Below are 13,640 nucleotides of genomic sequence, written 5' to 3'. Positions count from 1 at the left end.
TCCATTTTGTGGACTTAATAATGAACTCGTCCACTTATGGGCTTAAATGATTTCAAGGCATCCTCATGGGATGGACTTGTCCACTTTGTGGACTTAATAATGAACTCGTCCACTTGTGGACTTAGTCATTTTTGTAGAAATGTACACATACTCAAGCCATAACTGAATAACTCCTCTTATTGTGATAAGTACGTGCATAAGTAAAATTTTTTTCTTAAAAAGAATAAAAACCTGCCATTCAGGCTTAAAAAGTACTATAGATAAAATTTAATTGAAATAAATAAACTGCAAATGAGGAGTAGCGTCATTCATGTTGTCTTCTACTAGTAGTATTTCTTGAGATACTCGGCATGCCATGGATGGGGTAACTTTTGCCCGTCTAATGTCTCCAGGTAGTAAGTACCATTCCTTCGCCATGATGTGACTTTGTAGGGTCCTTCTTAATTAGGTCTGAGCTTTCCCTGAGAGGGATCTCTTGTGGCACTTGTCACATTCCTCCAGACGAGATCTCCAACTTGAAAGTCTCTGTTCCTAACCCTAAAGTTGTAGTGCTTGGCCATGATGCCCTGGTACCATGCTAGCCTTTTCTTAATTGCCGCCCTTACTTTGTCCACTAGGTTAAGCTGTAGACGCCTGGTTTTGTCGTTCCTCCTTTCATCATGATTGTCCACCTTGTAGCTTGTGAGTCCAACCTCTGCTAGGATAATTGGCTCGCTTTTGCATGCTAGGAGAAATGGTGTCTCCCTCGTAGGTGTTCTAGTCGTTGTCCTGTATGTCCATAGTACTCTCGGCAATTCTTCTGGCCATATGCCTTTTGCCCCCTCGAGTCGAGTCTTGATGATTTTAAGCAAGGATGGGTTCGTTACCTCAACTTGTCTGTTGGTATGAGGGTGGGTAGGTGAGGAGTAGTGGTTCTTGATCCCCAACTGTGAGTAAAAGTCCTTGAACAAGTCATTGTCAAACTACTTCCCGTTATCTAAGACCAAGACTCTAGGGATTTTGTACCTACAGATGATGTTCCTCTAGACGAAGCTTCGTACGTTCTTCTCAATGATGGTGGCTATGGCTTCAGCTTCTACCCATTTGGTGAAGTAGTCTATGCCAACTATCAGGAACTTCAGCCGTCTCATTGCTATTGGGAATGCGCCCATGATATCCAACCCCCATTGAGCGAAAGGCCATGGGGCGGTTATTGGGATGAGCTCTTCTGCTGGCTGTCTAATGACGTTGCTGAACCTTTGACATTTGTTGTAGGCTCTGACATAAGCCTGGGCATCCTTCTGCATAGTAGGCTAGTAGTATCCAGCTTGAATTAGTTTGTGTACCAACAACCGCCACCTTGAGTGGTTCCTTCAGATCTCTTCATGAACTTCTCTCATGATATAGTCTGCTTCTTCAGGGCTTAAGCACCTTAGGTACGGGTAGGGGAAGCCTCTCTTGTACAAGACGTCCTTTATTAGAACGAATTGTGCTACTTGGACCTTCAACTTCCTTGCGGCTTCCTTATTGTCTGGTAATGTGCCATCTTTCAAATAGGAGACTAACGATGTGGTCTAGTTGCTTCCGGTATCTACCTCCTGCACATTGATGGCATCTATTAATGGTGAAAACTGAACAAAGAAAAGTACCTTGCCTGAGGTGATCATGTGCTCTGTTGATGTGGCCTTGGCCAGACGGTCGGCTTGCTCGTTTTCTCCTTTTGGGATTTGAACAACCTTGGCATGTAAGTTGTCCACCCTTTTCTTTACTTGCTCTAGGTACTTTTTCATCTTCTCACCCTTACATTCGTAATCACTGTTCATTTGGTTTGTGACGACCTGGGAATCGCAATGAATAATCACATTCATTGCCTCTGCTGCTTTGGCAAGATCTAATCCTGCCACTAGAGCTTCGTACTTTGCTTCATTGTTGGTCGTCGGGAAGTCTAGACGAACCATGTATTCAATCTCATCCTCTTTTGGAGAACGAAGTACATTACTCACTCTGCTAGCTTGTTTGTTGGACGACTCGTCTGTGTGTATACTCCACTGAGGATACTTTTTTGCCTTTTGGCCTTCCATTTTAGTGAGCTTTGCAATGAAGTTAGCAACCACCTGCCCCTTAATGGCAGTACGCGGGCGGTACTGTATGTCTAATTTGCTCAACTTTATTGCCTATAGTGTCATTCGTCCGACGGCTTTGGGATTGCTTATTACTCGCCGTAAGGGCTTGTCAGTCAGGACGATCACCGTGTGGGCCTGGAAGTACGGTTTGATCTTACGGGCCGCTGTAACTAAAGAGAAGGCGAGCTTCTCCATCGGTGGGTACCTTTCCTCCACACCGTGGAGTGCCCGGCTGGTGTAATACACGGGTTTCTGCACCTTGTCTTCTTTTCTGACCAAGGCCACACTAATAGCAGCTGGGGATACTGCTAGGTAAAGGAACAATTCTTCCCTTGATTTGGAGGGACTTAGCAACAGTGGGGAAAAGAGGTAGGCTTTTAGATCCTTGAATGCTTGCTGACACTCGGCTGTCCATTCAATTATTTCTTCAGCGTGCGGAAGAAAGGTAGGCACTTATCCATTGCCCTTGACACGAACCTATCTAGAGTGGCTACCTTTCCGTTAAGGCTTTGTACTTCTTTAACATTCCTTGGTGGTCCCATCTCCATTATGGCCCAAATCTTATCTAGATTAACTTTGATACCTCTTTGAGATACTATGAATCCCGGGAACTTTCCAACCGTCACCTCGAATGCACACTTGCTTGAATTGAGTTTCATGTTGTAAGAGTGTAGGGTGTTGAAGGTTTCCTTGAGATAGTCCAAATAGTCATCCTCCCTTCGGTTTTTCACAAGCATGTCGTCAACGTAGACTTTGACATTTCTTCCGATCTGATGGGCAAACATCTTATTCATAAGCCTCTGATACGTCACACTCGCATTCTTAAGGCCGAACGACATTACTTTGTAGCAAAAAAGGCCTTGGCTGGTGATGAACGAAGTCTTCTCCTGATCAGCTTCGTCCAGTTTTATCTAGTTGTAACCAGAAAAGGCATTCATGAAACTCAGCAACTGGTGTCGAGCTGTAGAGTCTACTAAGACGTCAACCCGCGGGAGAGGGTAGCTATCCTTGGGGCACGCCTTGTTCAGGTCCATAAAATCTACACACATCCTCCACTTCCCGTTGGCTTTCTTGACCAACACCATGTTGGCCAGCCAGCCAAGATAGTAAACTTCTCTAATGAAGTCTGCATCTTGCATTTTGCGGACTTCCTCTGCTATGGCTCGGTCTTGTTCTTGGGCGAATACTCACTTCTTCTGACGGATAGGGGGAAAAGTAGGTGATACATTCAACTTGTGCACCATGATTGAAGGGTCGATCCCGTGCATGTCTTTATAACTCCAAGCAAAGACATCCTAGTTCTCTCTTAGGAATGACGTGAGTGCTTGGCGGACTGACGGACTGGCGATGGTGTCGATCCTGGTCGTTCGCTCGGGCTTAGAGTTATCAAGAGGTATCTCCTCCAATCCTTCAACGGGCTTTGCCATCGTTCGCTGCTCTTCTATGTTCATTGCCTGTAGGTGATTGTCCATTTCCCCACGTAATTCTCCTACTCCGTAGTTGGTGGGAAATTTGATCATCAAGTGGTAGGTCGAAGTTTTGGCCTTCCATTTGTTGAGGGTAGGTCGCCCTAAGATGGCATTGTAGGCGGACGAGTCATCGATAACAAGGAATGTGACATTTTCAGTGATCTGCTGGGGGTAATTACTAACCGTTATGGGCAACGTGACTGCGCTGAGGGGGTATACTTTATTCCCTCCAAATCCAACGAGTGGGGCGTTGATCAAAACTAGATGTTCTCTGTCAATCCTCATTTGCTAGAATGCCAGGTAGTAGAGGATGTCGGCGGACCTTCCATTGTCAACTAGGACCCGGTGCGTGTTATAGTCTCCTACCCGTATGCTAATGAAGAAAGCATCGTCATGCAGATGGTGGAGACATCGAGCATCTTCCTCTGAGAATTCAATGATGGGATTGTCGATCTGCGCCATCTTCGGTACGAAGCCCGTCAGCTGGACATTCTAAACCATCTTGAGGTAAGTCTTACGGGCCATTTTGGACAAGCCAAAAGCCACAGTGCCTCCCACAATCATTCTTATGTCTTCTATCGGCGGCCTAGGACGTTCGTTCTCCTGTCGGGTGATTTGCTCCTGTGGTAGTCCACTCTTTCCTTCTTGACAAACCTCTGCAACTTTTCTTGTTTGATAAGAGCTTCTATTTGTTGCTTCAAATTGTAGCAGTCAGATGTGTCATGACCGTGATCTTGGTGAAAGTGGTAGTACTTGTCTCTGGATCTCTTATTAGGGTTTCCCTTTAGCTTGCAGGGAAATGTCAGGGATTCTTCGTCCTTGATCTGCATTAGGACTTAGTCGATCAGGGTAGTTAACGGGATGAAGCTTGTGAACCTCCCTATAGGGGGTTTAGAGCGCCTATCCTCCCATTGGTCTCCAGTCCTTATTGTCTTTCTCCCTTTGTCTTGCCGCGCTTCCTCTTGTCTTTCCCTCTTCTTAGGCTTTTCTTCTCGGGCTAGCAATGCGTCCTCCGTGTTCATGTACTTAGTTACCTAGTAGAGTACATCTGACATAGTCTTTGGGTCATTTTTGTATAAGGAAAATAGAAACTTATCCTTCTATAATCCATTTGTTAATGCGGCCACGAGTATCTTGTCGCCAGCTTCATCAATCGAGAGGGTCTCTTTGTTGAAGCGGGTAATGTAAGATCTCATCGTTTGTCCTTTTGTTGCTTGATGTTCATTAGGCAGGCAGTAGACTTTTTATACCTATGTCTCCCAATAAAGTGCGAGGCAAACTGGGCGCTCAACTCTTTGAGGTACTAATGGAGTTGGGTGTTAATTTGCTGAACCAAGCTCTTGCGGGTCCCTTTAGCATAGTGGGGAAGGCCTTGCACATGATCTCGTCTGCCACCCCTTGCAAGTGCATCAAGGTCTTGAAAGTCTCTAGGTGATCTAAGGGATCCTTAGATCTGTCGTAAGCCTCTACTTGTGGCATGCGGAACTTTGGCGGAAGGGGGAATGAGCTAACAAACACAGTAAAAGGTGAGTCCATCCGATGGACCAACTCGTCAAGGTCGCTTGATACCCGTCCTCTAAGGTCGTTCATCATGAAGTCCATTTGTTTCTTCATCATCTGCATCTCCGCTACCAAGTGCGATGGTGGATCCGTATCTGCGGTAGATGGACGACTTGTATCTTGTCGTTCTTGCTTGGTTAAGGTGTTGTTGCCTTCCGGCCCCTCTTGGTTCCTCTTCTTAGCACTAGTTCCTTCCTGGTCCTTTTTCTGAGTGTTAAGTATTGCATTTTTTTGGCGCAGTTGCTCCTCTAGGTCATGATTTTGCTTGGTGAGGCGTTCTACAGCGGCAGCGAGTGTTTAAACTTGTCTCTTGAGGGCGGTGGTGCGTGGTTCGTCCCTTTGATTGTTGGTGGTGGTTGCCATTGAGTGAGTTAAGTACCATGCAACTTTTTGTCCGGAAAGCGGTAGTATGGCTTACTTCTTATTCCCCACAGACGACGCCAACTAATGATGCCGAAAATCGTTAGTAAGCCACAGGTCTTCACGTACTCTAGACAAAAACCTACACAACACAAAAGATGAAGACCCTACGAAGAGTACCAGTGTGGTACCGGCTACATACCCTCCGAAAGTCAAGTTAGAGAACTTTCACAACTCTAGAGTACCAAAGTTAGGGTGAATTATGTGTACCTTGGTTTGTGAGGGCTTTAGGTTTTATAGTATTGTAGAGTTGACATTCATTCCTTGGCGGAAAGGGTCTTTCCTTGTAGGAAAGGGTCTTTCCTTGTAGGAAAGGGTCTTTCCTTGTAGGAAAGATCCTTATTAATGTGTGTATCTTAAGGGATTATTTCCTTGTGGAGATCCTCTTAATTAGGGTTATTTGTAGGGCACAAGATGTTTGCATATATACTCATTTGTGGAGTCCAAGCAAAGTCGTGCTGGGTCCGTCAAGGGCTTCTTTATCCCCGTCAGCTTACTCTCGTCAACTCCTATCTCGTTCTAGTTCGTCAGGTCCCAAAGTGGAGTCGTTAGGCTAAGATTGAAGTCGTCAGCCTCGAGGACATCGTCTTCTTCATTTAATGCATAGTACGACTAACGAGCTTCTTCAGACCGTCGGCTTTATCTAATGTAGAAGAGCCTTAAATTTTTTTTTTTTTTGGGAATTACTCTTATCAACGACGAAGCTCAGCTCTGACCACCCAAGCCGTCTGTTTCCTTCACTCAATGGTGAGTTTTCTCTATCTTTTCTTCCCACGCAACCTCACCACCATGCTCCACCGCTGCATGTCTCTGATCCACCACCGCTATCATCCAAGCTACCCTCCTCCATAAGCTTCGATCCACATCCAAGCTACCTCCTCCATGAGCTCCGATCCACATCCAAGCTACTCATCTACCCACATAACCCAATCCCCATTTCGGTTAACCCACACCCACCCAATCTGGCCACCGCCGTTCTCCATCCTTGCTGATCTCTCTCTCTTTCCCGATCAATCTCTCACTCTTTCTTCCTCCTCTCACCGAGTATATCATGTATATGTTGTGAATAATAAATGTTTTTATTTTGATTTTTGATTGTGTTAAAGTGTATATTTTGAAATTTTCTGGTATAAAATTTGTTTGGAAGCTGAGAAAATGTGAAAAATTTGTAGGAAAATAGCATTTTCAGAATGTAACAAAACACCGAAAATCGTTTTCTGGACTATTTTCCATTATAGAATCAAACACCTAGATTTCATTTTCCTTACGAGGAATTCATTTGCCACTGCATTCGTTTTACACTCGGAATTTGAATTACATAGAGCTAAATGCAACTTAGCCTCATTTTTAACAGAAGTAGGTAACGAAACCCTCACTGAGCTAATTTCAAGTGAACAAAGTGCCAAATTTCAAACCATGGGTAGACAACTTAAATTTCAGCCAAATTATAGGTAAGTAAGTTGTAATCCTAAAATAAAAGTTAAAACCGAAGTCTTGCTCTAACTCACTAAGTTAACTTAGTATATGACTTAATGAGTTAAAGAGGAGTGTGAGTATTTGGTACGACCCCTTAATGCTTAATACATGAGAAACTCTGTAGCCATTAATTGATGTCCTTTGGTTAGATAGTGGGTAAAATATAATTCCAAAATTAGCCAAGGATCAGTACATTTGCAACAACAATTTTTAGCCATATGCTACAAATTTCGGCCATACAGCAACAAAAAACCAGCCCTAGTTAATGCAGCATATGCACATGCACACATGTATAGAACACCAAATGCACAAGGTCCTATTTTGTTAACACTCTACATTGTCTTCTCTAATAGGAAGGTAAAGTAACACATGCCCACTTCCACCACTATAGAAGGATGATGGACCTAAGGAAGGACAATCAATTAGCAGGTCTTTCATTCTTGCTACATTGGAAGCTCTTACTCATCTTCTTCCTCTCTTATCCTTTTCTTCATGGTCTCTTTTCTTTGTTCATTGTAAGTCCATATTGTTTTCTAACTATTTTTATAAAATAGTGGATTATTTGACTAGCTTAATCCGATGGTTTTCTCCCTCTCCAAATACATAGGGCTTTTGTGTAAGAAAAATCTGTGTTTTATTTTCCACTGCATTTTCATCTTCTATAATTTTTACTATGAATGGATTGTTTATATCATCAATAGAATACAAATAATAATTTGATATCATATACACCTATTTACAAACTTATACAATTTAATCTCGAGTCTATATAAGTATGTTTTTAGACAAATATTCATATAAAAATATAATATTATATATAGTTAAATTAAGCATTTTGTTCACAAATATATTTTAATGAATGATTTTAACTCGTTTAATAATGGAACTTAAATTTAGGTATGTTTACCAAACAAATGAAAATAAACAAAATTTTTTTTTTTTCCCGAACCAAGCTATCCATAATTCAAATACTCCATCCCCCAATATTATAGGATTATCTTTTACACCCCCCAAAAAAAAAAAAAAAAAAAAAAAAAAAAAACTACTGTTTAACACTCTAACTTGCTGCCATTCCAGCAGTTATTGGGGATGGTTTGGATTGAGTATTTTAAAAACAAAGTTCAATTTCTACTCAAATCTGCTTGAAGCCTAGAAGTCTAGAACCAAAATATCATTCCTATCGAGAAACAGTTGGACACTTATATCATCAAGAGCTCAACGCGCACGGCAGCACTACTCCTTGACTTACTCGGTGGTCGACGCTCCAACAGTGCTCCCATCCCATGAGCATCAACAGCGTCGCCTTGGTCCATGATTTCTGAGTTGCTTCCATTACTACTTCACCAAGCAGTTGTGTATATCTAATCATTCTCTTCCTTTCTTCAAACCATTAGCACATATACCTTGGTGCAAACAACAGCACAAAAATGCTGGTGAAGCTCCAGCATTTAGATACCAGTTGCTTCCACATACTGGATTCTTCAAGAGCCTTACCCTGCATAAGAGTTTCGGTTTCTCCACTGGACCATGTTGAGCTAATTACCAACAGACACAGAGAACATAAAGTTCTTCAATGTCCCAGTGGAGAAATTAAAAGGTTTGATGTGTCCCATGAAAAAAGTGGTGTTGTTCATGAACATGGATTGAAGAAACCCAGTTTGGTGAAAAATCCAGATGGGAAACAGAGAGAGCGCCGTAGGGATAGTGGTAGACTTGTGAATAAGAGGGATTTTGGTGTTAAATTCAGACTGGGAGGTGGGAATGGATTATTGGAGAAAGTGCACCCTAGGTGCTCGACGAAATGGGTCTCTTATGGTGGATGCATTCCTGCGATTTTGCAGGCTTTGGATACGGTTCAGGATTTAGATGAGGCTTTGAGGCCATGGGAAGACAGGATTGGTAACAAGGAAAGGAGCATAATTTTGAAGGAGCAGCTGAGTTGGGAGAGGGCATTGGAGATTTTTGAGTGGTTTAAAAGGAAGGGTTGTTATGAATTGAATGTGATTCACTATAACATTATGCTTAGGAGTCTTGGGAAAGCACGGAAATGGAGATTTGTGGAGAGTTTGTGGGATGAGATGAATGTTAAGGGAATTGAGCCAATAAATTCCACCTATGGAACTCTGATTGATGTTTACAGCAAGGGTGGGCTTAAGGAAGAAGCCCTTCTTTGGCTTGATAGAATGAACAAACAAGGTATGGAACCTGATGAGGTTACTATGGGGATTGTGGTTCAGTTGTTTAAGAAGGCAGGAGAGTTTCACAAAGCTGAAGAATTTTTCAAGAAGTGGTCATTTGGTGAATCTTTGAGGCGTGAGGGTAGCGCTACTACTACAGCTATTGCTGAAGTGGGGAGTTCTCTGCATGTTCACACTACTTTGAGCTCACATACGTACAATACATTGATCGACACATATGGGAAGGCTGGACAACTTAAAGAAGCATCTGAAACTTTTGCACAGATGCTCAAGGAAGGGATAGCTCCAAACACAGTGACTTTCAATACAATGATTCACATTTGTGGCAATAATGGCCAACTAGATGAAGTGGCTTTGCTGATGCAGAAAATGGAGGAGCTCCGATGCCCACCTGACACAAGAACATATAATATTCTCATTTCCCTCCATGCTAAGCATGATAATATAAGCATGGCGGCAAACTACTTTGTGAAGATGAAGGAGGCTAGCCTCAAGCCAGACCTTGTGAGTTACCGCACCCTCTTGTATGCATACTCAATAAGGCATATGGTTCACCAAGCTGAAGACCTACTGTTGGAGATGGATGGAAGTGGTCTTGAGATTGATGAATACACCCAGTCAGCTCTGACTAGAATGTATATAGAAGCTGAGATGCTTGAGAAGTCATGGTTATGGTTCAGGAGGTTTCATCTTTCAGGGACCATGAGTTCTGAGTGTTATTCTGCTAATATTGATGCATATGGTGAGCATGGCCACATTTTGGAAGCTGAAAAAGTTTTCATTTGTTGCCAAGAACAGAAGAAGCTGAGTGTCCTTCAGTTCAATGTGATGATTAAAGCTTATGGGATAGGAAAGTGCTATGATAAAGCATGTCGGTTGTTTGATAGCATGGAGAGTTATAGTGTAGTTCCAGACAAATGTAGCTATAGTTCTCTAATACAAATTTTGGCTGGTGCTGACATGCCACACATAGCAAAACCCTATCTGAGTAGGATGCAGGAGGCAGGACTGGTAAGTGATTGCATCCCATATTGTGCTCTGATATCGAGCTTTGCAAAATTAGGTCAGTTGGAAATGGCAGAAGAACTATATAAGGAAATGATCAGATTTGATGTGCAACCGGATGTCATTGTCTATGGGGTACTGATAAATGCTTTTGCTGATGTTGGGAGTGTAAAAGAAGCTATGAGTTATGTCGATGCAATGAAAAGGGCAGGTTTGCCTGGAAATACGGTCATATACAACTCCTTGATCAAGCTCTATACCAAAGTTGGCTACTTGAAAGAAGCAGAAGAAACATACAAAATGCTTCAATCATCAAAGGTGGGTCCAGCTATATATTCTTCAAATTGTATGATTGATCTTTATAGTGAACGATCTATGGTTAAACAAGCAGAAGAGATTTTTGAGAGCTTGAAGAGAAAGGGAAATGCAAATGAGTTTACATTTGCAATGATGTTGTGCATGTACAAGAAAATTGGGAGGTACAAGGAAGCCATTCAAATTGCAAGACAAATGAGAGAACTGGGACTTCAAACTGATTTGTTGAGTTACAATAATGTGCTTGGGTTGTATGTGATGGATGGCAGATTCAGGGAGGCAGTGAGAACCTTCAATGAAATGATAGAAGCTGCTATTCAACCTGATGATCGTACATTCAAATTACTTGGAATTGTTCTGGTGAGGTGTGGAGTTCCAAAGCAAGCAGTTGGCAAGCTGGAAGTAGCAACGAAGAAGGATGCTCAGAGTGGTTTGCAGGCTTGGATGTCAACTCTCTTATCTGTAGGTAAAGTGGATGATTATGCTGACATATGAATATTTTCTTTGCAACCAGTGTTTTGAGTGTGACCTTTCTGATTAAAGGTTGCAAGATAAAGTTGATCAATGATATTCACATGCTGACCTGGTTGAGATCTTCTTAACTGTATTTCTTGTTTGAAGCTGAAATGCAATGTGAATTTGAAAATGTCCATGATTCTCTGTTCAACTTACGCATTGTGTAAACCTGAAGGCACTAGACGGATCAGAGAGAAGTCTAACAAGAACATGTACTGAGGGTCTGAGGCTGTGAGGAAAAACATATTGCCCTTTTTGTGTGTAAGATATGGTCTTGTAACAGTGGACTGCCTGAGCAGTGTATGTATAGCCAACCCCAGTGTACTTAGAATAAGGCTTTGTTGAGTCTTGAACATTTTGTAAATCCACTTCTATTAGAAGCCTGCATGGCATTAGTAAGAATGCCAATGGTGTCCTCTAATGATGTAACAGAAATTTCTCCAAGTTTTATTTGAATGTGACACCAACGTTAATTTGGCCTGGATAGAGAGAATCCATTTGCACTATAATATGGAGTTTTATCTAAATATTGCCCATCTTCAAGCTTTAGGATCTTCTTCTTTATTATTTTTAGCTGATATGAGCAGGGTGTCAGTTAACTCACAGGTAATTGCTAATATATCTAAAATAACTGTGTTTTTGTAGCTTTTATGTTGGTTCTTTTTATTGTTTTATTTTTTATTATTAGCAAGAAAATGATAGCTGTTTTTATTTATTCAGAAGAATCGTATGCAGAGCAATAACAAGATGCAAAGAAGAATCCCAAGAGGTTCTTCTGGTCAGTCAAAACATCAAAACCTTAAACAAAACTACAGCTGAGGAGAATAGTTCAGGCAAAGCTGAGTACATATGTCTACATGCTTGCAGATGCTATTGTACATAAAGCCACATTATACACATCTGTATGTCATCACAAACTCATTATTAGTGCTATCAATTTCTAGAAGTAGAAAAAATATCACTTATCATTAGTAGTGCAAGATATATGCTGCTCAGCTGCTGACCATCCGTATAGTTGTTCCTTTGCTGGCATTGCCTTCACATGTTCGCTTCCTAGCAAGGCATTTTAATTGTGCAGGTCACACCAGGCGAGGTTTTAGCCATTGTGCTTTCCAATTTCAAACTCTTTCAGAAGACAGGAATTTCCAGTTATATTCTTCTCACAATTTCACACAATGAATGAGATTAAAAGTAATCATAATATGGTATAACTTATGTCTTCCGACAAAAATGAAATGGCTTTTAATAATGGACTCTTAACTGCAAACCTCTTTGATCTGAAATGTGCTCTATTGCATTTTTTTATCAGTTATCTGATGGGTCTTCTATTTAATTTTTATATGCATCTTTTGAGGCTTCCAAACCATAATTATGGTAAAAAAGCGTTGGATCTTCTTGAATCTCTTCTCCTTTCATGTGTAGATGGATTATACTTATAGCATGAATATGATATTTTTATATTTTATGAACTACTTGTTGAATTTTTAGTGGGTTGTGTCAATAAGCATATATAACGTTCATCTTTTCTTGTACTTTTAATGTGCAGTCCACACCTAACAAGTTTGTTTTCGGATAAAACTGGTGCCTGTATTAGGATATCTTCAAAAACTGAATATGCTGAGGTGCTTTCATGTCTTATGGTATGTCACTGTCATTTTACATGGCAGTGGTTTAGTAAAATTGTGATTTCATCTGAAATGGTCTATGAATTTCATTGGCTTTTCTTCCTGAATGGAGAGCAGAATCTATCAACATTTCTACTAGTTGATTGGGAATAGTCAAAGTATCCAACTTACCGCTGCATCATTTCAGAACAAATTTCTTAGGTCAAGATAAGCTGCTTGCTTATGAAGAGGTGTTAAAGTTGTTACTGATTAGAAGAAAATGTGGATCTCGACAAATTGTGTAGAATTTGTTTTAGTGTGGTTTTTGAGATTGTGCTTCCGTTGCTTCTCTATGTGATTTACCCACTGTGGTTACTGCTATTGTCTATGTGATTTACCAACCATTACTTTTCAATAATACTTTATTCAATTTATTTACGTTAAATTATCGATTCTCCAAAAAAAAAAAAGCAATAAGAAAATATTGAATTTAATCATTTAACCATAGTTCCAACACTCTCTCACCTTTTACTTAAAAGCATCACAAAGATAAGTTACACATGCACCCAGTGGATCTTAAAGACATGACCTCACCCTTTATCCCATCATTATGGGATGATGAAGTGCTAGCTCATTGGCTCCCTTCTCATAGTCTCATTACTCCCTTTTATTTTTAATTATGTTGCTCATGATTGCAATTTCCTATTGGGAGGGTGTTGATGGTTGTGGTGATTTGGGAAGTGAATCTATGCATCAATTAACGTGTGACAATAGGTAACTGGTAAGTTTCATCCTTTAATACATTTTGAAGGTTTTCTATTCTTCCTTTTATTACTGCCTTTTTTTTTACACTAAATCTCTTGATTATTTTTAAAGAAGAAAAAAGAAAAGAAAAGAAAAAGTCCACCTTCAAATAGCAATGGCAAACACAAGGCTATGGGTTTTATCTTTCTCAGCCTGCCTTGGTCTTGTAAA

At 41.0% G+C, this 13,640-nt stretch overlaps 2 protein-coding genes across 2 annotated transcripts; one reads left to right on the top strand and one right to left on the bottom strand.

Moving 5' to 3' along the window:
• Positions 1 to 440: 440 nt before the first annotated feature.
• On the bottom strand, positions 441 to 2,060 carry LOC142624951 (uncharacterized). The gene is made up of 3 exons (XM_075798670.1): positions 1,629 to 2,060; positions 1,041 to 1,280; positions 441 to 926 (listed from the first exon to the last, which is right to left on the bottom strand). The coding sequence occupies exons 1-3, from the start codon at positions 2,058 to 2,060 to the stop codon at positions 441 to 443; spliced, it is 1,158 nt and encodes a 385-aa protein (XP_075654785.1).
• Positions 2,061 to 8,085: 6,025 nt separating this feature from the next.
• LOC142623411 (pentatricopeptide repeat-containing protein At3g23020) lies at positions 8,086 to 13,017 on the top strand. The gene is made up of 2 exons (XM_075796822.1): positions 8,086 to 11,011; positions 11,782 to 13,017. The coding sequence occupies exons 1-2, from the start codon at positions 8,455 to 8,457 to the stop codon at positions 11,802 to 11,804; spliced, it is 2,580 nt and encodes an 859-aa protein (XP_075652937.1). The 5' UTR covers positions 8,086 to 8,454; the 3' UTR covers positions 11,805 to 13,017.
• The last annotated feature ends 623 nt before the right edge of the window (positions 13,018 to 13,640 follow it).

Source organism: Castanea sativa, chromosome 2, assembly GCF_040712315.1.
Source record: "Castanea sativa cultivar Marrone di Chiusa Pesio chromosome 2, ASM4071231v1".
NCBI classification, from domain to species: Eukaryota; Viridiplantae; Streptophyta; class Magnoliopsida; order Fagales; family Fagaceae; genus Castanea; species Castanea sativa.
This window is presented reverse-complemented; position numbering and strand designations above follow the sequence as displayed.